Genomic DNA, 24341 nt, shown 5'->3' with positions numbered 1-24341 from the left:
CTGAACCAGACACGTTAGTAGCTGACATTTCCAGCTGTAAATTTCTCCCCTCTTCTTGGCAGATTTGGTACAGTTCATACCCATGATGTATGTAAACTTCTGACCACAACAAAAAGATCAGCGACAAGTCAGAAAATCTGATTACTGAAACCAAAACAAGTCCTTCTCAGATCTCCAGTTAGCCTGGATCCATTAACATGAGCATCAGAACGTACAGTTTATTTATTTATGGGTGTCTATCAGCAAAAGAACAGATGCATAAATAATCAGAAGAAGTAGATCAAACCACAGTAGCTGTTCTCTAGCACGGGCTAGCTCTTGAAAACACAGCCACGTGTTAGATGACTCACATAACGTTCACCACAACGAACAGGAAGTCTCTCTCCAGCACAAAACTGTTACAAACATGAGAAGAAGCCTGACGCTTATTAGGAGCAGATTTCTTAGTCAGATGACGGATGAATTTGTTTTCCCTAGATTTGTTCCAGCATGTTTAGCATAAGCTGGGCCAAGACCACCACAGTGAATACAGTCCCAGCAGTGAGGCAGAGAGGTGGGACTGTGGCTGGATGAAGTGTTGGGGGAATGTTTCTTGATATCTTGATAAATGTCTTTAGATAAATTACTGGTTGACAGGATGACTCCAAGTCTCCAGAATTTTCAAAAAAGATTGTCACTGCCAAAAGTACCATAGGAAGAAAATAGTTTAAACTGAGACGACCACATCTGAATCCAACAGAGCACCATTAGAGTATTTTAAAGAGAAAGGCAGAGCAACAAAGAGCAGCTGAGAGGACTGTCGAACATTGAAGCCAACACGCTGAGTAATTAAAAAAATCACGATTTTTGTTGCTGTTTTGTCTGTTTTTAATATAATAAATTAAATGTTTTAATAAAATATTTAAAAAAAATTAAAAACTTCAGTTTTATAGATTAAATGTGACCTTGCTGTAAGAATATTGATATTACATGTGTTGCCTTCCAGCTAGTGCCTTGGAGGTTGTTGTTTGTTTTTTTCAATTTTCTATGTATATCCCATCCAAAGGGCACTTCAAATAAAGCAACAAAGAATCCAGAAGATGAACAAACTCATATATTGCTCGTGTTTTTATTTTAGCATAAAACCCAATCGCCCAAAGTTTGACTTAAACATTCAACAGTGTAGTGATGCTGCACGAGTGGACTTAATGCTTTTTCCACTCTGATGAATGAAGGTGAACAGTTTTCTCAGTTTCTGGTAAAATGATGCTTTTTGTAAAGTCAGTCATCACTCCGAACATCCAGAGAGGAAAGTGGTTTATATTTACAGCTTGTTGGTCCGAGACGTCGTGTATGAAGATTATGCCATCATAGAAGTTCAGAGACCTGCTTGTCTCAAGTTCCCAGGTAAGTCCCACCTTTGATCTGAGGAATCTTCTCTTCGAGCTTCATATATTTAAAATGACAAGTTTTTAGTTTATAATTGATCATTTATTGAACCATGCTGGCATGTCCCAAAACCTCTGCAAGCCACAAAGTGACTGAGAGCCTCGACTGAATGAAAAGAGCACTCAGCTAACAAATCTTAAAAAAGAGGCGAACATGATGATGACTCAAGAGATGATGAATGCCAGTTTATATATATATATTTGTATAGGGCATGATACACACCATACTATTAAATTGACTCTTACTGGAACTATTTCATGGATTCTTTTGGTAATTTCACAGAATCGTAATTGTACATATGTAATGTGTACATTAATGTACTAAACTTGCATGTCTGTAAGTTTTAGTCCAAGTTGCACAGAAAACAAAGATTTGGCCCCAGCTGTTTCCTTCCATCTATCCCTGTTTCTCTTCTCTCTGTGCTGGGCCTTTCAGTCCTCCAGGTTTAATGCTGGTTTCAGATCAGTGCTTGTTTTGTTGTTAAATGCTTATATATTCAGGCACTTTGGATAAGACAATAAAGGAAAACTAGTACAATTATTTTTATATTATTATTTTTGTCTGTATATTTTCTTTGTCTTTATGATCTTTGCTTTTAAGACATAAATGGCTTACTCATGAAAAAAGCAGACTTTTATCTGGCCTTGTTCTCCACATTTGTTATTTGCAAAGGAAAAGGAGTTATTTAACAGCTTTTCTCTTTTCTTCATTATTATCATTATTATTTTTTACTAGCATATTTATCCATCTATAAGCTTCTGCTTCTTTCTTATTTGTTTGTAATCGCTTTGAAAAAGTTAAAAAATAAATAAATTGAACAATGGAAATGTTCAGTTTCTTCCTAAAGTATTACTGGTTTTCACAGGTGATGTGGCACCACTTGTTTGTGCAATACGCAGTGTTCTACAAAAATATGAAATCGTAACAGCTAATAGTTGCGGTGGGAGAAATTGATTGCAAAAGAGCCATAGCTCAGCTGCTCCAGTAGCTCTCAGACTTGATCTTTAATGATGGCCACTTTTCTTAAGAAAAGCTCTTTGTTTTCCTTTTTTTCTGTCTTTCTTTCTTTTTTCTTTAATATAATTGTTATATGTTTATATCAATATTTTCGCTGTGTTATCCCCCTCTGTTCATAGTAAAACAGCAACTGTTAATGGGCCTGTTGCTGGTTAACCTGGCTCCAAATGTAGCTGTTAACACATTCACTTTAATAGTCCACAAGGAAACACCAACCCACCTTCAGGGGATCATGAGTGCTGATCCCAAGCCTGGGTTGTGTCAGGAAGTATAAAACCAGTGCCAGATCACATGTGGATCTATCCGCTGTGGAGACTACGTTGGGAAATCAGAAGCTGAAGTTTGAGTCTGAGTTTGCTGTCAGTACAACTTTAATTCTGCCCAAATTTTTACCCCTCTAGATTATGTGTTTTACCATCTTAAGAGATTTTGCCTTTGTGTCTTCTCTCCACTGTTATTTAAACAGCTTTGTGCCTTCTTACTACTTGATTCTCTAGCGCCCTCTTGTGGCACCAGGCTGCAGGTAAAGACCCAGAACAGCAGTGCAGCTTTCCTACGTTGTACGCGGACCATGGCCCCGTGGAGAAGCATGGACTTCATCACTCAGTAAAAACAAAGGCAGAAAAAAAAGAAAGTTCAATTAAATATTATATATAATTTTTAGGAAGGTTTACAATAAGTCAACCTAATTCCGCCACTGCCACTGATTTGTCAGCTGTGTTTCTGACATATTGGGGCCTTTTCTCACAGATTAACGATGCAGCACTAAAATATTTAACAGACTCTTCTCAACAAGAAGCAAAGTTATGCTGCGAGTCTACTCTGCAACCTAAGGCCTGAAAGTTTTTAATATCAAAGCTCAAATGGGAAGACGGGAGTGTTTGTTTTATGACTGTGTGAGCTGACGTATATAACAGTAAAGAGGTTTGTCACTGACATGCCACACTGATAATATTTTATCCATATATTTCCCTTCTTTTTATGGTCTTTATCTTTTTAAACTGAATATAATTACTTCTCAGAACTTCTATATATTTCAGCAGACTGTTTTCTGGCCTGGTTCCCGACAGTACGCCCTTCATTTATTGACATTTATGAGCTGGGTTCAGATAAATGATGGAAGGTCTTGTTTGTTGCTGGTAATGCTACTTTGCTCCATGCTGTCTGTGTGGATTTATGGGTCAGCGTGTGCTCCCACACAACAGCGCGTGAGCTAATTGGCAATTTCAGCAGTACCCTCATGGATTCAGTGCAGTGATCAAGTACAGCAAAGGAAAGAAAGTATTACATTCACACCAATGTTTAGTAGTGGGTGTATACTCTCCAAGGTAACAATCCGAAGGAGGGCAATCTAGCTAAAGGTCCCCAAGCTGCTGCATGTGTATGAGCAATGGAAGATTCATGTGTGCAAAGTAAGAAATCTCACAAAGAAACCTAAGAAAAATAAGAAAGACACAGAAAACGTGTATTTTTGAGTGTTAAATCTCATCATACGTTGAAATGACTCAAGAAGACATGTTGATACATATCCATGACAACAGATTTCCTCAACACTGTCTAAAACAGAGCCATAGATGACGGGTTTAGTGAGCAACAGGCAAAATGCGGCCTTCATGAAGAGTATCATTTTATATTTACTTGGGTTAAGTGTTTTTTAATCTCATATCAAAATTTATTTGATGTGTTGAAACATTAAAGTGTGATAAGTACAGAAACAAAGAACTCAGGGAAGGAGGCAAATGCTTTTTTCTCTTCATCACAAATGATGGCTTTCCAGATGTGGAAACTAATGGCACTAATGCAACTCTATACTGTCAGAGATGTAGGATTTAGAATTGAGCTAAGACACCATTTATATACTTAATCATCTCACTGACCTGTTGCCAGTGAAACTAATAAGTCGGAAAACGTTCCTCCAGTGTTTTGAGACTAATATTATAGCTAATATTTTCCATGAAGTAGTAAAATGTCTCAGTTTAAACATTTGATAAGTGTTCTGTGCTCATTGTAATAAAATATGAGACAAAACTGTGGTTTTATATGCTACATTAAGCACATTAAAAACAAAGAAACGTGAATGCAAAAAACATGCTAGTAACAACAATACCAACACCATCTCATGTAGATGTTTCTACCTTTGCTCAGGTGTTACCAAACTGGGTCACCTTAAATAAGGTTCCAGTTGCAGAGCAATTCAAAACCACTCCATTCAAACACTTTTTCATGAGAGTATTGCAGTATTTATCCTCCTCATTAATGAAATTACAATCACTCCAGTTGAATAACTCAGACTGAAAAAATAAATGGACATTACCTTCTACAGAAATGATAATGAAGCCTACTAGCATGCTTGAATTGTTGCTTTAGCAAGATATTTGACACTCAGACAGCTTTCAGAGACTCACCCAGTGGCCTAGAATTTAAGCAAAGAATGCTTAAGCACTCTGAAACATCTTAGACTCTCTGTGCTGACTCTTAACTGTCTGTTAAGATGCCCTGCTTCATGTCAAGGGGCTTGACATTGACTAACTGTGAGAAACATCACAAGCTTGTTCATTAATTGCCAGACTGGAAAGCTTCCCACTGGAATCTGAAATCTGGCAAGTAACAGAAAGTGTAAGCACAACACAAGAATTTCAAGGACCTTTATACATTTGTGTTGAATGAAGCTGAGATCACCTACAGTCCTATCTTTCACTCTGTTCATTCATCAGACCGTGAGAAGTCAAAGAGACACTGAAAGAAACAAGGTCACCTCTCAAACAGCTGAGCATGAGAACGAGAAGAAGATTGGACCAGTAAAAAACTGCAGCTCCATGCATTCTTTCCCAGGCATCAGCTCCATGTGTGTTAAAAGTTCACAAAGGTGTGTATCCGCTACTCAACACTCAAATAACACTACATTCACCTACCACAAAAAAAGAGAGCTGGATGCAAAGAAACGACACAAGCTTCAGGAGCTCAGTGATGCCCTGATCCAGATCTGGGAGATCTCCCTGGACACCATCTGTCTTCTCATTAGGAGCATGCCCTGATGTTGTCAGACATGCATACAGGCACGTGGAAGTCAAACAAACTTGTGAGTACCATTCACAGATGCTGCAATGAAATATTTGCAAAAGGGACCCGCCTGCCGCATCATTTTGCCACTTTGATCTGCAGGGTGACAATTGATGTGGCATCCTTTCGTTCCTAATACATTATTCAGCATTATTTTTGTGACCTCACGTGTTTTCAAAGTCTGTCTTTAATTTTTTTGAGCAGCTGATTACAAGTGTTGGTGCTTGCTTTGATGGAAGCACCAGGACTTGATCTGACCACCCATCAGTTTAAAGCAGGTTCCTCAATTGGATGTGCAAACTATGTCCACGCTGAGGATGCTAGCTTGCCAGAGTTGCACATAAACTCTTTGCCATGTGGGCACTCTGACTACACAGCTTCATGGTAAATGCCAAATACATGTTGAGAGTTTACCACCTTCTGAGACAAACCAGGAGTGAGAATGTGGACGTTGTATTCAGTGATCTGCCACTAGAGAGCGCTCTCAGTCTTGGGAAAACATTTTGAGTCTGACCACTTCTGACTTATTAAGAACCTTAAGGATCCCATTAAGCGTGCGTGTAAAGACAGGAAAAGACAAGGTTTCTTTGTTCAGACTCTTTACTCGATCTGCAGAAATAACATAAGCAGAACAAGCTGCTTGAACATCAAGCAGACTTGCAGTTAAGAGTTATGCTGACTTAGTACAGGACCTCCTGCTTGGATCAACCTACATGCATGAAGATGTGCAGCTGTTTCGTTCTGATAGGACAGTCATGCTGACACATCACCAGGCGATAAGGTGCACCAGGGTGTTAGAAGACTTTGAAATGAAAACTAAACACACATTTACAGATGAAAATAGTTATTTAGTTGTTTATTTTAATGGATCTCCAAATTTGTTTGATTGACCGAGTGACTGATTAATTGGTTACTTTAATGAAATGACAAATTGTGGTCAATTTGGGGAGGAAACAAAATAAGAATCAATGTGTTGGCTGATGGCATCTTTCTCTGTTTTCAGTGAGTCATACATAAAACCATAGATTTTTTTCACCTCAGAGTCTGTTGCAGAGTTTCTCAGCTTTTAGCTCATTATTTTTCTCCTGCAAACCTTTCTCCTTTGAGAGTGTGTTGCTCAGCACCTCCTGACTTATAACTAGTCTTATAAGTACTCAAAGTTTCATAAACTTTGACTTTCATTGAGAGTAATTCTTTTCTTCAAGGCATCAGCGTTATTTTCTCAGCTTGTGCTTATATTTCCAAGCTTCTTCATTCAGAGCCTTTCTGTAGACCTTCACGTGAGTTTTAATTAGGACTTTGCTCTGTGCCTGCATGGTGCCACCTTCTCCTCAGCTTCCAGTTAAAGGTATCTGTCCTTTAAAGTTTGTTCGATCCGCAGCTGATGGTTGACAACAGCTTCCAATTTGTCCTTTTCATTGTGTTTAACCGCACAGAGCCTCTCCAGTATTTACTTTTTCTTTCATTCTTGAAGAGATTCTGGCGTTCCCGTCGTAAGGCATCACTGTGATGACTCAAGGCCTCTTTTGACACTACACTGTTGTGGTTTCTTGCAGAGATTTTGCTCTGGATGTGTCTGTGGATCTCCTGAATCTCCTGTTGCGAAGCTTCATTCTGCTGCTTTTGTGACATCCAGTGAGTTTGGTTGTTCATGCTTGTCCTTGAGTTGCTGGATTTCCTTTTGCATTGCTGTGTTTTGTTGTCTAATTTTCTCTGTGGACTTTTTTAATCTCACCACACATTTCCTCAAAGGCTATTTTGTTGTGGACCTCTTCCTCTATGTGCTCAAGTTCATTATTGAGCACCTCATGCTGCCGGTTTATGGCTTCACGTTCTGCTTTAATTTAATTAAAGTCAATGGCCATGGCTATGTCTTTCAGGCTTTTGTTAAATTTGTTGCTACAGAGTGTGAATTTTATAGTTCAGCTCCTCATTAGCTTTAGAAATTTCATCAGAAAAGCTGTGACTCTGGAACAGTTTGTTGAGCTCATGAATTTGGAGTTGCAGGGTGTCAAGCTGCCAGCTGATGGCTTGCAGGCTCACATTAATGGTGCTGTAGCTGGCTGCTTCACCTCTCTGTTCCTGGTGGAGGTCTGTGTTGGCACACCCTGCAGACTCCTGTTGGCTGCAAATCACTTTTTGCTTTCTTAAAGCTGGTCAGTGAAATATGCCTGTCTGCATTATATTTACTACAGCTACATAAAAATAATAAGAGACTGATCGCACTCAAAAATGCTTGGTGTCCATAACTGTAACGGTACAATCTTCAAAATGCAAAGCAAGTTTCCCAACAAACATGAACAATAGTTCCACTGATTTTAGCATGTTAACAATTTCCCTGCAGTGTTCATGAATGTGTCAGTTTAAGAGGAATAATATTTCTGCAGTATTCTTGGCGTTTTATACGACAATCTGCTCCTTGTGCATTGTTCTCCATCTCTGTATTGATGTGTTTGAATTTCTTGAGTTTTCACTTCAAGTTTCTAGTTTGTATTGTAAAAAATATATTATATATATTTTATACTTTATATTGTAAAAATGAGACCCAACAATATTAGAAAGAAAACCTCAACAATCAGATTATCCCCTGTAAGTGTGGACTTGGTGACAGTGGGAAAGAAAAACCTCCGTTAAACAGTAAGAAAGCCAGACTGATAACTCACTGATCTACACGCTCAGGTCAGTAGTGTACATATTTAATGTTATACCTGAAATTTGAATCTGTTCATCTGGATGCAGCATTTCTATGTCCACATGGGATTTCCTTTTCTGGATTGTTGAGCATGAACAAGTGCCACAACCATTCATTCCCGTATGAATGTCCACTACACTTGTGAAGCTCTTGCCTGCTCAGTATATGAATGACTCTGTGAATCCCTGTTTCTAGCTTCAGTACTGTAAACTGGGGGCGAATGGGTTTGGGGGGAGGATCATATTTCTGGCTTCTTCTGGCACCTAAAAGAAGCCGTCTATGGTTAGGAACAACCAGAAGGGGGCAGAGAAGCCATAGCTTTAAAATGACTCCAAGTATGCAGCTCTCTGTTGTTCTGTGTGTTGTTGATGTTTACTTTGCACGCTATAACATTTTAATTTATCTACTGAGTTGATTTTACTGCTTAAAAACGTGTAAAATTCAAGTAAAGCTTCAGTGTGTGCATGCAAGATTATCTGCTTAACTCAAGGATGCTGAACTAATATTCTTCGGGGGGTAAACGTGGTGTTTGGCATGCAAACAGAGTGAACTGTTAATGCACACTCATGACTTAAAGCTCTACACACATGACTGCATGCAGACAGCAAACCTTGTAATGACTGGCGGAGGGGAAACATCCTGACTGCCTGGGGCATAAAGCACTGTGGCCTGGAGTCCTACTGATGTAAAGTCATGCTAATTTTGCTTCAGCCGCAGGATGCCTTGTAAAAATCTCCCTGGTTTTGTTGGGATGTAAATTCTGTCTTCTACCAAGTGTGCTCAGTCCTAACTTATATAAAAGGGTTGGCTAATATGTTTACTTCTTAGCCATACTTTAATATCTCTCTTTTATATGTGTGAGAGGGGTTTGGGGGAAGAAAGATCTCAAGAGAAAAGGGCACCAAGTTTGTTGTGTGGGTGTGATTTAAGAAATGGGAGCTGGATATTCACGTGAGGCTGCTTTAGTTCATTTAAGTAAACGTTAATAATTAACCCCATCAGTCAATTCCTTCTGTTAATACATTTATCCGTTTCGGGAAATGGCATCTTCCTTCTTCCTTCGTATTTTAAATCCGAGTGCACTTTTTTCAGCTCCAATTAAAGCAGTAATTGAGTCGTCTCTACTGAACATACATGAAAGGCGTAACACTGGCAAAAGCACAAAGAGAAAAAAACGTCTTCCTCCCTGTTTTCTGCGCACATGTGCGCAAAAGCTCGGTGCCTGGTGGCGATCGGATGAAGAGAAGAGCCAGACGAGGAAGCAAGGAGGAGGGATCAGGAGCAGTGGCGTGGTTTGACCGGAGTAAAGAGTTTATTCTGGATTCTGCGGACGCCTCCGTCACAGTTCAATCGGATGGTCTCTCTCTGGTCTTTATTTGATACCCAAATCAGTTATGTGCGCAAAAGGACGCAGAGCGTCAGAGGTGTGCTGCTCTGAAAGGAGTTTGGATAAAGTGGCGCTATAAGAAACTTACACACCTCCGCTGTCACTGTCATCGCAGCACAGGTACGAACCAGGATCCCGGAAGAACTCGTTGTACAGGTTACCCTTTGTTTTTAGAGTTACTTGTACGTTTCTGAGTGAACGAACTCAGATGGACTTGTTTACTTTATTCAAGAAAAAAAATTATCTCTCAAAGTTTCTGATTATAAAGTAAATTAGCGGAAAGAAAATGAAGGATCAGAAGAAGAAGAAGCTGTTCGTGGTGGTGGATGTGCTGTGCGTTACAGCTGGTAAGTTAACAACCTGTTCCTTTTATTTAGCACACGGACAATGCGCAAAAGTCGCTGGTAATATATTTGCGGCTACATCCGTTTCTTCTCATAATTCGCATTTTTTGTGTGTGTTTTGCACCGATAACAGCAGCTTAGGGTCTCTTGTAGTGATGGGAACTCAGCGGTGTTTGTTTATTTGCACGTTAAACTTTTTTAATCAGACAAAAGGTTTTCTGGCTGGCTGCTGATTTTAATCTCTGTTGCTGATCCAGCAGCTGGACTGCCACACTCGGGTCTGGCGCTAAATGAGCAGCCTGTCACTCACTTTGTTTATGGAGATCCGGGCTGGGATAACGTCCCGGCCTTAAATGTTGGTGCAATTTCACCATGGCAGAACATAAGAGGAAATCTCAGTGTCATCCTCCTCGCAAGCTTGCATGCTTCAACCTACTCACCAAAACTTTGCAGGACTTTACAGTGCCCCAGGAAGCTGAATATTTGTTTATGGAAATCTGATACGCATGTGTGCGCCCCGCTTATTCCACATATTTTGTCTGCCAGGAATCCTAAAAAGACTGCAGCCCAACTTCCTACGTTTGGTGCATTTCTCGACATTTGACTTTCTGCTGCGCTCGGAAACGGATGTTCCGCGTTTAACTTCAGGCAGAAACAGTATTTTCTGCTGTAACCAATGAACTAATATGTATCGGAATCGTCTCCTCCCTCCTCTGGATAGTGTCAGAAAATGCACCATACTAACAAACATTGTAGTAACAGCTTTCCACACTGATGAGTGTCTTTTGACATTCATCTTCAAGGTATGGAACACGATTAGGGAGGAAACAATGAATCCATTATTGGAGATTTACACGAACTGTATGAAATTACTTAATCAGTGCAGCTGTATCAATAACTCAATGCATTATAAAGATAATATTAATGTCACCGTATTCAGATTTGCATGATGAAAATAACCATGTACATACTGTACAGACTTTTGACAGACGTGTGAATCTTTTAATAATTAGCTGAGACTCAAAGGGGGTTTGTTAAAAACATATAAATACAGATGCCAAAATAAATAAATCACTGGGTTTAATAATCTGACAAATGTTTTCATCATAAAGATAATGATTAGATCAACTTTATCAAACAAAAAAAAACAACAAACATAAAAACTCTGAGCTGACATGTCCAGAAGAAGTTGTTTTCAGATGCGGACACAAGGATAATATGCACATGTGGAATATACCAGTGTGGTGGGAGGTTGGTTCACTGTGTTAATGCCACATGAGCACGACAGCCATCTGTTTTGCAACTTGCTGGTGTTTGGCACCTTGTTTATCACTTGTTTTGTCTCGGTTCTACCGGCGAGGTACAAAAGAGGAAGGAGTTCGGGACAAAGACTTCCAGGGCCCCCACTCCATCCCGGGCTTTACAAAGAGCTTAGGAGTATTTTCCATCAGTGGGAATATCCACAGACTGCTGAACATGATAAGCCTTACCATTTGGTTGTCACAAGTCTGGGGTTAATGTCTGGGTTGGTCGGATGGTTGGTCAGATCTCGATGGATTATCCACCCTTTTTGCCTTCGCTTTCCCTACTGCCACCCATGTCATTCACCCAAATAATCGTCAAGTCAACCCCAAGTTTATGTGAGGTTTCCCCAGGCGTGTAATAACAACACGATAGAGCTTATAATTATGCTGACCATTAGCCTGTATGGAAACAGTGTTGAGTTGGGTTTCTTCTGCATTTTCAGACTGTTTACATTTCTTGAATTTGTGAGCCTTTCAAATCTGCCTTTTTCTTCTCTCTGGACTTTTGCTCAGCCGAAGAAATATGTCTCACATTCAGCAGACTGCCTTCATCTATCCTTTGTTCAGGAATCCAAAGGCCAAAATCAATGGTAACATGAAAGAAATATTTCTTTGGCATGCTCTCTATCTCTTTCACCCTGCCCTGCCCAGGTCAAACTACACTGATAACTGGTGGTTTCATATGAATAGATGTGCTTCTGTCTTTTTTGTTGTGGTTTTTTTGTTTAATACAGTCCACAACACAGTTACTGAGCACCTTAATGGATGAATGTGGTGTAAAATAGCTGGTTTGTGGTAGTTTACTGATGCCTTCCTACTCGAGGTCTGTCGTATTGTGTATTATTTGTCTAGTTTAAGCCTCCTGTCTCTTTTTTTTGTGAGGGACATTTGAGGTTGTTGTACTCGTCAAAGATCTACCTTGGTTTTGAATTTCTTGTTTATTGTGAGCTTCTGGCCTCGGTTCTTCGTCTATTCTTCCTCCCTTCCTCCCACTCCCTACCCCGTCTGTGTAAGTCTACACTCAGCACAAATAGATATTGGGTGTTGGCTCGAGAAAGGAAAGACCGTGTTTTAACCTCTCCCTGCCCACAGCTCTGCAGGTGTAACATGTATGTCACAGCTCACCTCATTTCATGGGTGCTCCTGTTGGAAAAATGAATGACATTTTGAATCATGAGTAATGCGCTCGATAATACACCAGGCCAATAGACTAAAAGGCCTTGGGGCGAGGCACTGCCAACGCATTCTTGTTTTCCCATGTGTCCGCTCGTTATTGTCTGTAAGATTGTGCCAAACCTGTTCTGTGTCATTGATTGCTGACCCACTTACAAAACGTGTTATGTATGTATTGTACAGTATGTAAAAGTTGATATTATGTAAAAGAAACATACCTGCATTTCTTAAAATGGTGTTAGAGTCCATCCATCCGTCTCTTCTGCTTATTCTAATAAGGGTCACTAATCTCTAAGATTTACAGTATTTTATAATTTTGTTTTCAGAGAGTTGTATACTTATCACTTATCACTCTGCATTTGTTGGTTTCTTTTGCACAGCTAAAGAACAATGGCAGCAGAGTTTTTGATTTGCGCCTGGCCTGCACATATCAAGTTGTTCTCAGTATTTTATATGATCACAATCACAGTGACACATACAATAGCGCTTGCTCACAGATTCCCACGGCAGGAAAACTGTCAGACTTTCTACACATTTCATTGCATTTTCTACTCTTAATGCACTCTGTCCCCTTGCTGTGTTGCTTGCCAACTCTGGTTAGTTTGTCGGTGAAGCCATCCAGCGGAGTCTTCTGGGAGCCGGGCCTCTCATGTGGTTTTTGTTGGTAAGACTGATTGGCTTGAGTTCTCAGAGCAAAGCTATGAAGATGCTTGATGGGAATGGTTTTCCTTAGGAGAGCCATGTCATGGAAACTGAAGCCCTTTTAAACAAACAGACACGTTCCACTGAGAGAACTTAGTTTCTTTATATTTTGGTTGCTGATATTCAAATTATTTTAAATCGTTGAAAGTGAGGTTGAGTGTGGAATTCAGGTATTTTATAGGCATACATTGATTATTTTTGACTGTTTGTTTCTACAGTTTTTTTTAAGTTTTTATTTGTATGTTCTTTTATGTAGCTCTGCCATGTCGACATCCAATATTCTATTTTTCTGTATATTTATTGATGTTTATTACAGGATACCCACTGCTCTTTGCAGATCTACGTTATTATTTTGGACTTTACCAGAGCTTAGCATGATTCACAGTTCAAAATAATCTTTGTTTTGGTGTAACCCCCCAATTCGTGCACTCTGGAATAATCTCTATAAGCACTTCTCTCCTTAGGTAACCTTTTTTTCTGAATGATGAACAGCAGGTGTTTGGGGCTGCTGTGCTCACTGCCAGAGCTGTCACTGACATCATATAAAACCTCGAGTATCAAAAATGTAAACAGTGCTGTTTGATCACTAGAAAAAGATACGAGCTGTAAATAAGCCAAACGCAGTCTAAAAGACATGTTTCTTGTTAATGTCGAGCCAAACTAGATTTTAAGGACTAATCCAAACAAGCTGAGAACGTATAAAGGCAACATCAAATATATACAGGATAAAGTACGACACAGCAAGGCAGCAGTTTATTTAGTAAGGTCAGGATTATTCATTGTAGCTGCACACATCAGACTGCCTTTTAACTCCTCCCGCAGGCCTTTCTGGTTTAGGTTGAAACCTGTGTGGCCTACTTCTTTGATCCCCTCCAAACCCAGACTCTTTGATTGCTCACCCAGATTTAGCTGCTCTCCCACCACTCGCACAGCCTCGCCTGCCGCCATGTCTCCTTCTGCTCTGCTTGAAGCTAAGCACGCGTAAATGATGGACGGAGTGAAACAGTGGGATTAAAAATAAAGAATGGACCACAGCAGCAGCAGGATTTGGTGTGACTGGTGAAGTTGGGCGTTCCTCATGTGAATTAGAATTCCAGAGGCCTACGCCGGCAGAGGTTGTAGGCTCAGCACATACCTTCCACATTAGTCAGTCCAGCTTGGAGGGGCGACAGTTAGAAGGAGAGAGAGCTTTAGCTGGTTTTTTAACTGCAACACATCTTCTTGAGCATGACCTGCTTTGACATAAAAACATGTTTGAATTGGAGGGAACAAACGAAGGAGAGAAATTTTTATTCAAAGGAATAAAAAGTGGAAACACTCCAGCTAAAAGAAAGGGGGGGGGGAGCCTCCCTCTGTCCTCATCCACGCAGTCAGGAATTGAGTAAATGACTAAAGAGTGACACAGATTTCTAAGAAGCGGTGAAATGTAAGATGAAACTAAAACAGTCAACAGGAAGAAAAGAAGGCTAGAAATACAATAAGAAGAAGGTGACCTTCATGCTGCAAAGGCAGGAAACCAGAGTGGAAGAAATTAGATGGAAGAGCAAATGTTCCAGCTACGACCCCGAAGGAAAGTCTTAGGCCCCGCAGGGCATCCTAAGGGCATGGGAACACCCATCTCACGCCACACACAGGCCATGCACTCTTTAGGTATGCATAATAAAAACCCACACTGTATGTTTTTCAAATTAGGGAACATAATTGTCCATCTGTGTGGTTATGCAGGTGCAGCAAGTTATGTCAGAGAAACCACGGTGAGTAGGTGTCAGTTATTCTCAAACTATGACTTCCAGATAATCATGGCAGTTTGACTCAAGGGACTAAGGTCTCCAGAGCAGAAAAATGGACCCTGTACAGCAAATACATGTAGACATGAAAAGGAGGGAAGGGAAATGGAAGAAAAAGACCTAAGCTAGCAGAGGATGTGACGGGCCTTGAATGTCAGCACCAGAGTGCGATTGTGGTCCAAATGGTCCTGCATAATTGCACATCTACCAGCTAAATAAAGCATCACCCAGTGAGGCCTCTATATTTACAACAGAGGGAGAAGTGTGTGGGAGGACACTGTGATCGAGTGAGTGACAGAAAGAGAAGAATGAATGGCTTTAAGCATGACAGAGAAACAGGGGGAGAGGATGTGATTCAGCAGCGGTGGAAAGAATGAACATGCTGCTGTTGTTCATGTATTAATTAATGCAGAAATCTCCCTCTGACTGAGCTGGATTCCTCAGACAGTCATTCTCAGTTACTCTCATATAGCTTCATTTTGCTCTAGTATCCATTGTAGCAGTGGGAGTCACCAAGGTATTACTGCAAAGTGGAACCAAAGACTCTAAAGTGAACTTTCTTTAAACGGAGGCAGAAGGACTGCACATTAGAGGCTCAGGCAGGAGCGTTTCCTGGCCACATTCTCCTCCCTCAATCTTTGGAGGAAACATCCAAAAACAAGGTTTTCCGCACGCACAAGAAATAAGTCTACTCTTTTTATTGTTACTTCCATGTATTCTGTGTTCTTTCAGATTTTCTCAACAGAAAAATCTCCAGTAGAGTCAGAGACACTGCTCGGTCTTTAAGTGGAGGCAGCTCTGGAGCAATGTCAGTTTGGGTTGTGGGATTGTCTCGTGGTATGCTGGAGGCCTATTTTGTGTGCCGATGGGTCTAATTTTGTCTGAAAACTGTGTTGGAGTATGTCTGCTTTTCCAGAGACTGGCTGGTTTGTTTCTTGCAGATATTATACGCAGGGGGACTGCTCATGAGACACACTCGCATACGCACCTCAGGGCGTACCATTTATTTTGCCCATGAGAGCAGTCCAGACTCCTTACATCATTTTATTTCTGCCGTTTCCCCCCCTTTTCATCTGAGCTTCTGATTCATGACTTAAAAGTTAAAGGCAGGTGTCAGCTGAATTAGTGCTTCGTGGATGAAAACAGACATGAAAAATTAATACTTTTTTTACAAGTCAGAGGGGCTTTTTAAAGACCTGCAGGCTGACTTCATTCAGTCCATAAACCCTGTCCTGTTAAGAGGATTTAGTAAGCATTAAAAAACATAAAGATATTGAGCTGATGAGATGAATACATTTTTGCAGGCAGTAGAATAATGGTGATGATGGACGTGCAAAAGCTGTTTAGCCATGTGTGAATTTGTGCGATATTTCATTAGCTGGCACATCATTTTAAAGGTTTTTTCCCCCTTAATTCTTCTCCTGCTTTGCTGTGATTAATGGCCTGGTTCTATCATGCGACTCCAGCATAGAAATAATTATGTTGTACTGCTGCTTGACATTTACCATTCTGTGTTAGGTAAATAAACTTCTCTCTAGAGTTTGTCTAGGCCAACCTTATAAAAACCTTCAAACTTGGTGCTATGTATTCATGGAGGTAGGTTTCATTTAAACCTGACTCTGATTTTAGTGCAACTATTTTTTCCTGACTCCACAGAGAAATAAAAAGTAGTAGTTGTTGGGTTTTTTTTTAAGTTTGCTCCATTCTTTCCAGCTGGTAGCAGGATGCAGGATACAGATGGATACGCTGCCACCCAAAAGCCACATCAGTAAATCTGCATCAGCGAGCTCCCCTGTGGTGCTTCAGACAGGATGTTAGTTAAATATAAGAGACTGTATTACACTACAGTTATCACAGACAGGATTTGGTGGCTGTAACAGGAAAATGTGTGGAATAGGACTTTAAAATCCTGGTTTACCACATCCTGCACACTGGGGTCCTGTGCTCATGCAGTGATTGGTGGGAATCTGCCACACAGTGAAAGGTGACAACCAGCTGCTGCTTGTAATGTTACTGGTCTTAGAAATAAAATAATAAATGTACTTAAACTGCCTGTAGGCACTAAAACTACTTAAACATTTATGGCTGCTGCATGTAACAATAGTTGCATGTTCTGGGAAGTGTTTCTAAATGTTTTTACGCATAGTGGGAAAGCTTCCCGCGTCCTCCCCAGGGTACTTTGATTAGAAAGACTAGTCTGGCAAAAGGCTTTTAAATAAATTTACTTTGTGACTGAACACTGTCTTTGTTAAAGGTAACGTCTCTACTTTTTTTCCTTCAATGTTTGTCTAGTCTAAATCCAGCTCCATCAAGGCCAGGTCAGCAGGGGTCAATGCACAATCATGTGTTCATCCAATTGAGCACTATTGTTTATTCTGCTCTCAGCACAAAGCCTGTATTTTGCTGCTGCCTTTGCTCACTGAGCCCATAAAACCCTTTGTCCACAGGTGTGCAGGCGATATGTCTCTATATCCCATCTCATCCCGTGTCACCTTCGACATAGAGATAAGATCAAGTGCATGTTATTCTTCTTCTGTCATCATACATGGCCTGTTGCCGAGAATACTGAACAATAGCGAGGGGTATTTCTAAGAATTTAACCGAGTTGTTAAATGTACTGAAGTGACAGTTTTCGGGTCCACTTACAACCTAAGTAGTGCTTTTCTTTGTGACAGTGTTCATACATTTGCAGTAGGCTGTTCTCCGATATCTGTCACGAGGTGGAATTAAACATGGAATCAACAGAGCATTTATCTCAGCTGAATCCCAATCTGCCTTCCTCTTGTATATTTTCCTTTAGTTTCAGTCTTAATGGTCTCTCATCAGTCAGGCTCACTGGAAATCTTCCTAGAAATATGTCAAGGGCAGACTTTTTTTTTTGCTTTTAAATGGGAGGGGTGCACAGTTCATTTACACAGAAATTCAATGCTATTGGTGAGTGAACTTTTCAAGTTCTTGCGATGCTTTTGCATTGCTGTTTTTGTTGCATTTCGCATGCAGGCACTTGGTATTTTCACAGTGGGCCCAAGACTGTCCGCCTTCTATGGATAGCAGTAGTGGGTATTAGGGTGGAGAACACATTCCTTACTAGGGCTGGAACACCTGATCATTTCCAGCCATTTGTCAGTTGATTGTTTAGTCTTTGACTTCTCTAATGAATGTCAGAAATACCCGTAACCCTATAAAACTACAAATTTGCAGTGCCGTGTAAGGGACAAAAGATACTTATTCCCTGCATTTCTAGGATGTTATGTGTCATATATGTGCTATATAATATGTCCAACCAATAACTGGATAATGTATTAGTTATTTCTTGAACATTAATTACTTTACTGTTCCCATCAACAAGCCCAAGGTTGGATCAAATACCTCCAGTTTCTGCACCTGTGCATTTCAGGCCTTTGTCTCACATATTGTCTAAATCTCCCTAGAGTCATTCTTCACCACTCTGCATTGTAGCCTTGAAAGGGGATCGCCAAAGACAGCTAGTAGAAGCTCGTTTTAATTGGGTCACATTGCTAAGATGTAGAAATAAGTATCAGCTGTTTTTCAGCAGTCTCATATCTTCAAGTCTCATTTGAGCTTCTGCAAATTTAACAGGTTTTTGATTCACATAGCAAAGAAGCAATTTGCAAAATGTATTCAGAAACTGTTTATTAGTTCTTCACATTCTGAAATGTGCTTGTTAGTGAGTGTCTGTTAGACAGAGAGGAAGATGGTGAGCGTGTGGTTTAGGAATTGAGTTTTCTGAACCTCTCGAGGACATCATGCATTCTCGGGGGAGCTGTAAGCAGCTATATTTGGGCTTATTTTGCACACAACCACATGCCTGCAGGAATTTGTGTACAGTTTTTTAACTGTTTATATTGTACACATGAGTATATGTCTGATGTCTGATCTTTTTTTTTTCTTTTTGCATATGCTCATGAATATAAAATCTATTTCCCACTGTGTATTTTTGCCTACATTTAAAGCACAAAATGTGTTTCTCCTTGTGGGTTGTTTTCATCCTTGTGAACTTAGCATTTATCCCTAGAAAAAATTTTCATCCCCCAAGTTAGGACATGAGGTAATGTCTGAAAAATACAGAAAAATAGCCAAATGTGTTTTTCTACCTCATTAGTCTTTGATTTTAAAGTACATTAACTTGGATCTGGGATCCTCTTATGTGCCGCCCAATCACGGCCAAAGCCCAGGAACTTCTGTTACATCACAGTCAAACACCTATGCATCCATCTCATCCCAGCAAGAGCAAAATTTATCCAGATATGCAATTAGTCTAACATAATAAGACTGTTCATCTGGTTTGTTTTCCCTCCAGCGGCACTGCCTTTCATCATTATGACCATTGTCTCCAAGCCATACCAAAGAGGCATTTACTGCAATGATGACAGCATCAAGTATCCCCTAAAACTAGACACCATCACCCCCGGTATGCTGGCAGCTATCACCATCTGCTGCACTCTCGTCATTGTAAGTGTAACAGGACGTTTCATGACATCGTTCTAGCTGACTTTACTCATTTGACACGATCCTATGGTCTTTCTTAAATAAATGAATGCATTTTGCCAGAACTTGACAATAAGTTGATATAGAAGTAGGAGAAGACTTTTTATGTAATGGAGGAAAAATGTGGGGGAAAAAACCCAAGAAATAATCTTTGATTTTTTTATTCTCTCTCCTCAGATCTCATCTGGAGAGGCTTATCTGGTCTACAGACAGAGGATTCAGTCTAACACACAGTTCAATCAGTATCTAGCTGCACTCTACAAGGTAGTAGGCACCTTTCTGTTTGGAGGAGCTGTCAGCCAGTCACTTACTGACCTTGCAAAGTACACTATTGGGCGTCCAAGGCCAAACTTCATGGCAGTATGTGCACCGAAAGTCTGCACAGGATACATGCCGGTGATCAACTGCACTGGGACTCCTGAGGATGTCACAGAGTCTAGGTAGGAGGGAAAGAACTTCCATCAGTTTCTTTATAGAGGAAACAAGAACCTCACTCAAATTACACAGATTGTAACATACTGTAAATTTAAAAAAAACAGACATTGTCTGTGAAAAGGAAGTCTAACACATTTTACATGATATTGATGCTACAAAATGCTACTGTACAAATATCCTGTGTAAAGCAGTTACATCTGAATTGTGTTTTTTCTCTAGATTGTCCTTCTATTCTGGTCACTCCTCTTTTAGCATGTACTGCATGCTTTTCCTAGCGGTAAGTACAGAACGTGAGCTTCAAGAAATAAAACCCATCTCTCTGTACAGTTAAAAAAAATTAAACCTCTGGGCTCCTTTAAGAGCATTCTCATGCATTTAGAGTTGTACTCAGAGACATAAAAGGGAAAAGTGGAGTCCAGGGGAAGAATGTAGTGAGACAAATGATCTGGAATAGTCTGCAACCCTTTTCCCAGCAATGATGAAGGCAAAGCACGAGCTCTGACCTGTCTTCCAGGCCTATTCAGCTCTTGGCCCCATCTCTTTGTTTTAAAAGGCACCGCAGCTAGACAGCAAGCTCCAAGCAAAGCAGCTTTTTTTTTTTTTTCAGTTCCAAGAAAAGAGCGTCCAGCTAGTGTCCATTCCTGTCTTTGGCGCTCTCTGTTTTGCCAGCCATATGCTGCAAACAAACATAGAGCTCAGCTGTGACATCCAGCCCTTGTCCTCTGGGCTGCCTTGAAAGAGTATGCTATAGTGCTGAATGCAGCGTAGCCGTACGGCAGGCGGACGGTGGTGCGATGCCAATTTTTACACCTTTAACAGCAGCCGAGCAGAGTTTTTAACTATTGCCAGATTCATATTTTGTTGGCATCGGTGCTTTCCAGCATAAATGGGGTTTGAGAACATAAATTAGATTTGTACTCAGCACCTTTTTAAAGTTAAATCTAATTTGAGAGGTGCCAGCTACTGTTTTCACTGCAAACTCAAGCACCAAAGTCATAGCCTGCTTTTTAAAGGATCCAACCAGTATCTTGATAGTGCTGCAGTTTAAGCACATTTAGAAATGGCACAAATTTCCCTACTTTACTGTTTTGTTAGCATATCACATTGCAGTTATGATGTATGATGCAGTGTTGCCATAATATAACTGGTGACTATGCTGTTATGTATTGGTGTGATAAGCTTTTTAGGTTCCAGCAGTGCTAATAGCATCATTGCTCTCTTTTTCCTCTCTGTTTCCACCTCCAGCTTTACGTGCAGGCGAGATTTGTGGCAAAGTGGGCCAGACTTCTCCGGCCCACCATCCAGTTCTTCCTGGTGGCCTTCGCGGTTTATGTGGGTTACACCCGAGTCTCTGATTACAAGCACCATTGGAGCGATGTGCTGGTGGGGCTGCTGCAGGGAGCGCTTGTTGCTTTGCTAAATGTGAGTCTCCACGGCAACGTCCTACAAGATAAATGCTACAAAAATTAGTGATTTTATAGTAACACAGCCATTACTTTTAAAAGCTTACGCCTGGGAACTTTTGCCAGTTTTTCTTTTTACTTCTCCTCTTGAGAATTTATGATTACATGGAGACTTTTTTTCATTACATTTTTTGCACCACCAGCTTCCTACCTGATGACATATTAACTTTGCATCTTAGTCCTGTGGTTTCCAAGTGCTGGAAAGGCAAACACGGGTGTGACCGTCTAAATCATAAAAATGACATTTAGTGGAAACGTTAGCAGAATAGCTCAAAACATATATTTTATTCCCAAAGTTAAAAGCCATGTAGAGAGGAAGCATGAGTAGAGTGAAGTGTGACAGCAGCATGGTGTGTCTTGATACAAACCCACATACTCACAGCTGGCAGGTAACAAGTCCATTCACCTGCTTCATCCAGCTGGGCTTCTTTATTGTTTGGCCACTTCCCTGTTATGATTGAACCACTGTCAGCTCTGCCTCGTGGAAATTCTGGAGTGGTGGAGCGTGTGTTTGTGTGTCTGTGTGTGTCCATGCATGATTAATTGGGATGTGAGCCTGCACCTTTGGCCTTCACAGTGCTGCGCGCAATTAGAGACCCTCCTGGGCATAGGATTTTATGGTCTGCAGGGGTTGTGCCTGCTCTCTGTGTGTTCCTCTCTGATGTGTGTGAGAGTCTGCGTTAGTGTGTCATTTAACAGCTGTTCACAGTCCTCTCCAGACACGTGTAATCACAGTTTCCAGCTCTGCCCGACCTCCTCAGTGTCCCTTACTTGTTTATACTCCAATCTCTGTAGCACAAATAATTTTCTAAGTGACCTGCAATCTTGTCTGGCTTCCTTTTTTTGTCCCCTCTTAATCTCTCCTTTCCTCTCCTCTGCAGGTGCACTTTGTGTCGGATTTCTTCGAGAAGTGTCCTAAACGTTCCAAGAGGCCGGGCACTCGCGATGGTGAGGAACCAGAAAGGAAACCCAGCGTGCAGATTGCAGACTCTGAGAACAGCAACCATTACAACTACCACAGTCGTGGCACTGTGTGATAGTGGACTTAGGAACAAAGACTGCAAACCTGCAGACCACAAACCTGTGTGATAGCGTCAAATCCAGGGGCTTCAACCTGGTTAGATCAGGTAATAACCTGGGTTATATGCAATCCTGACTCTTCAGGATGCCTTCTGTCCTGGAACTGTGTCAAATTTTAATGTTTTGGTAAGTTTTGCAATCGGCCCTTTGTATTTGTGTTTTAAAAAAGAAAGGAAAAGCTAGACTTCTGGCCTGTAACTTTCAACCTCTTTTCTCTGCATCAACCACTCACTTTCCACCTGCTCCACTGGACTGAGGGATGCAGCCCATCCCGAGGCACCTGAGACACAACCATGACACTTTTCTCCTGTAAGAGAGAAAGAAGCATATTTTCAAGCTATCATTATTAACGGTAAAGCAAAAAAAGCTTTACCAAATGCAACATGGGTAACATTGTTACCTGTGTTAGCAATGCAGGTTTCAATAGCTGTAAGCTTCCAGTGTCTTTTTCCAGCACACTGACAAAAAATGTCAGATAAAAGTTTCTCTGCATTTGGGTTGATACATATTCTACTTTCTTTACTCATTACTTGCAAATTAGGGTTGTTATTATTATACAGTATGCATGTTATCTGTTCCAGAATGGATCAGTGACAGCACCTAGATTTCAGTTATACAGAGCGAATGCAGTGATAACCTAAAAGTGCCTGAAAAGTGCCAAAAACTGCACCAGAATCTGGGCACGGTTTCAGAATTCAAAGCAGCTATTTCACTTCCAGTGAGTTCTTTAATTTTAATTAAAACTACACCGATTAATGGAGGTTTAACATTAGAGTGTATTTTTTGATTTGTGAAAGTAGAAAACCAAATTTGTCTAGAATAATTGTAACGAGAAGAATGTTCAGGCAGGAAAGTTTCTAAGTGTTGGTGGATTCATGTCATTTTATTGGACCTACAGTAGAAGAATACTGAATTTCTGACTGTCGGTTAACTTATTTTCCTATATAATGCCATCCTGTTGACAGCATGTCTCAAATCGTGGAGTCTGTGTCACCTCGTTCAACAGAAATCTATGGATCTTGCTGCCTGTTTGATAAACACATTTTTAAAATGCTTGAGTAAATATTACCCGAATTAACAATGTTGTTATAATTGTTTTATTACATTGCTGATTTTGTGGTGGTTTTTCTTTGGCTCTGGCTAAAATCTTATTGGCATGTGGCCCCAAAAACTCCTGAAACGTTAGCTATAGACCATCCAGAGCTGCTTAGATGAGCTGTAGAGCCGGTTAACCAACATGGGAAACAAGAACATCCAGTAATGTTTCATAACTGCCGTACAAACAGATCTGTGTCTCTGCTAGAACAAACATTTTGTTCTTAAAGTGCTAGACAGGTTTACCAGCTGACAACACACTAATTAGATTAGTGCTCATGCATGTTGGCAGACTTCACTAACTGTCATGTGATATCACTGATTTCATTACGTTTAGCATGAAACTGAGCTAAGGTGAGGACACATCGAATCTTCAGCTTTTAGGCTCATGTCCAGACTGGAAAGTTTCTGAAATGTAAACATGTAATTGTGGATTAGATTAATGATTTTTTTGATCACCTATGTGAAATGGTCTGCAGTAGCAGACACCATTGATGCCTGTAGCTTTTATTTCTGCTGGACTTGATGTGTCATACCACTACTATACAATCAATCAAATATTAAGAAACGTTGCCTCTATCTTGTGTCCCTTTTCCACTTTTTTTTTTATTTTTTTTTTGGCAAAAAAAATTTGTTTAGCAAATAATAATCAAAGATGGACGAGACAGCCATTTTGAAAGTGGTTAATAAGTTATTTTGAATATAAAATGTTCTTTATGTACTTTTATAAGGTTGGAAGTGCCAGCTCTAAGGTTTTTTGTGCAATCACCCCAGCTTGCCACTATGAGCCACAAATACTGTATCCATGAATGCTATAAGACATGTTTTTAAGTTTTGTGAAGTACGTGTGTGTTTATACACCTAT

The 24341-nt window shown here is 40.4% G+C and overlaps 1 protein-coding gene across 1 annotated transcript; it reads left to right on the top strand.

Moving 5' to 3' along the window:
- The first annotated feature begins 9429 nt into the window (after nucleotides 1–9429).
- Nucleotides 9430–24084, top strand: plpp2b (phospholipid phosphatase 2b). Its single transcript, XM_005734090.1, has 6 exons — nucleotides 9430–9931; nucleotides 19216–19367; nucleotides 19581–19843; nucleotides 20058–20115; nucleotides 21084–21260; nucleotides 22183–24084. Exons 1-6 carry the CDS (start codon nucleotides 9871–9873, stop codon nucleotides 22336–22338), a joined length of 867 nt encoding a protein of 288 aa, XP_005734147.1. The 5' UTR covers nucleotides 9430–9870; the 3' UTR covers nucleotides 22339–24084.
- Nucleotides 24085–24341: the final 257 nt, after the last annotated feature.

The sequence above is a fragment of the Pundamilia nyererei genome, unplaced genomic scaffold (genome assembly GCF_000239375.1).
Source record: "Pundamilia nyererei isolate P.nyererei 1_Seehausen unplaced genomic scaffold, PunNye1.0 scaffold00056, whole genome shotgun sequence".
Classification (NCBI taxonomy): domain Eukaryota; kingdom Metazoa; phylum Chordata; class Actinopteri; order Cichliformes; family Cichlidae; genus Pundamilia; species Pundamilia nyererei.
Note: the sequence above shows the minus strand (reverse complement) of the source record. Positions and strands in the feature narration are given on the sequence as shown.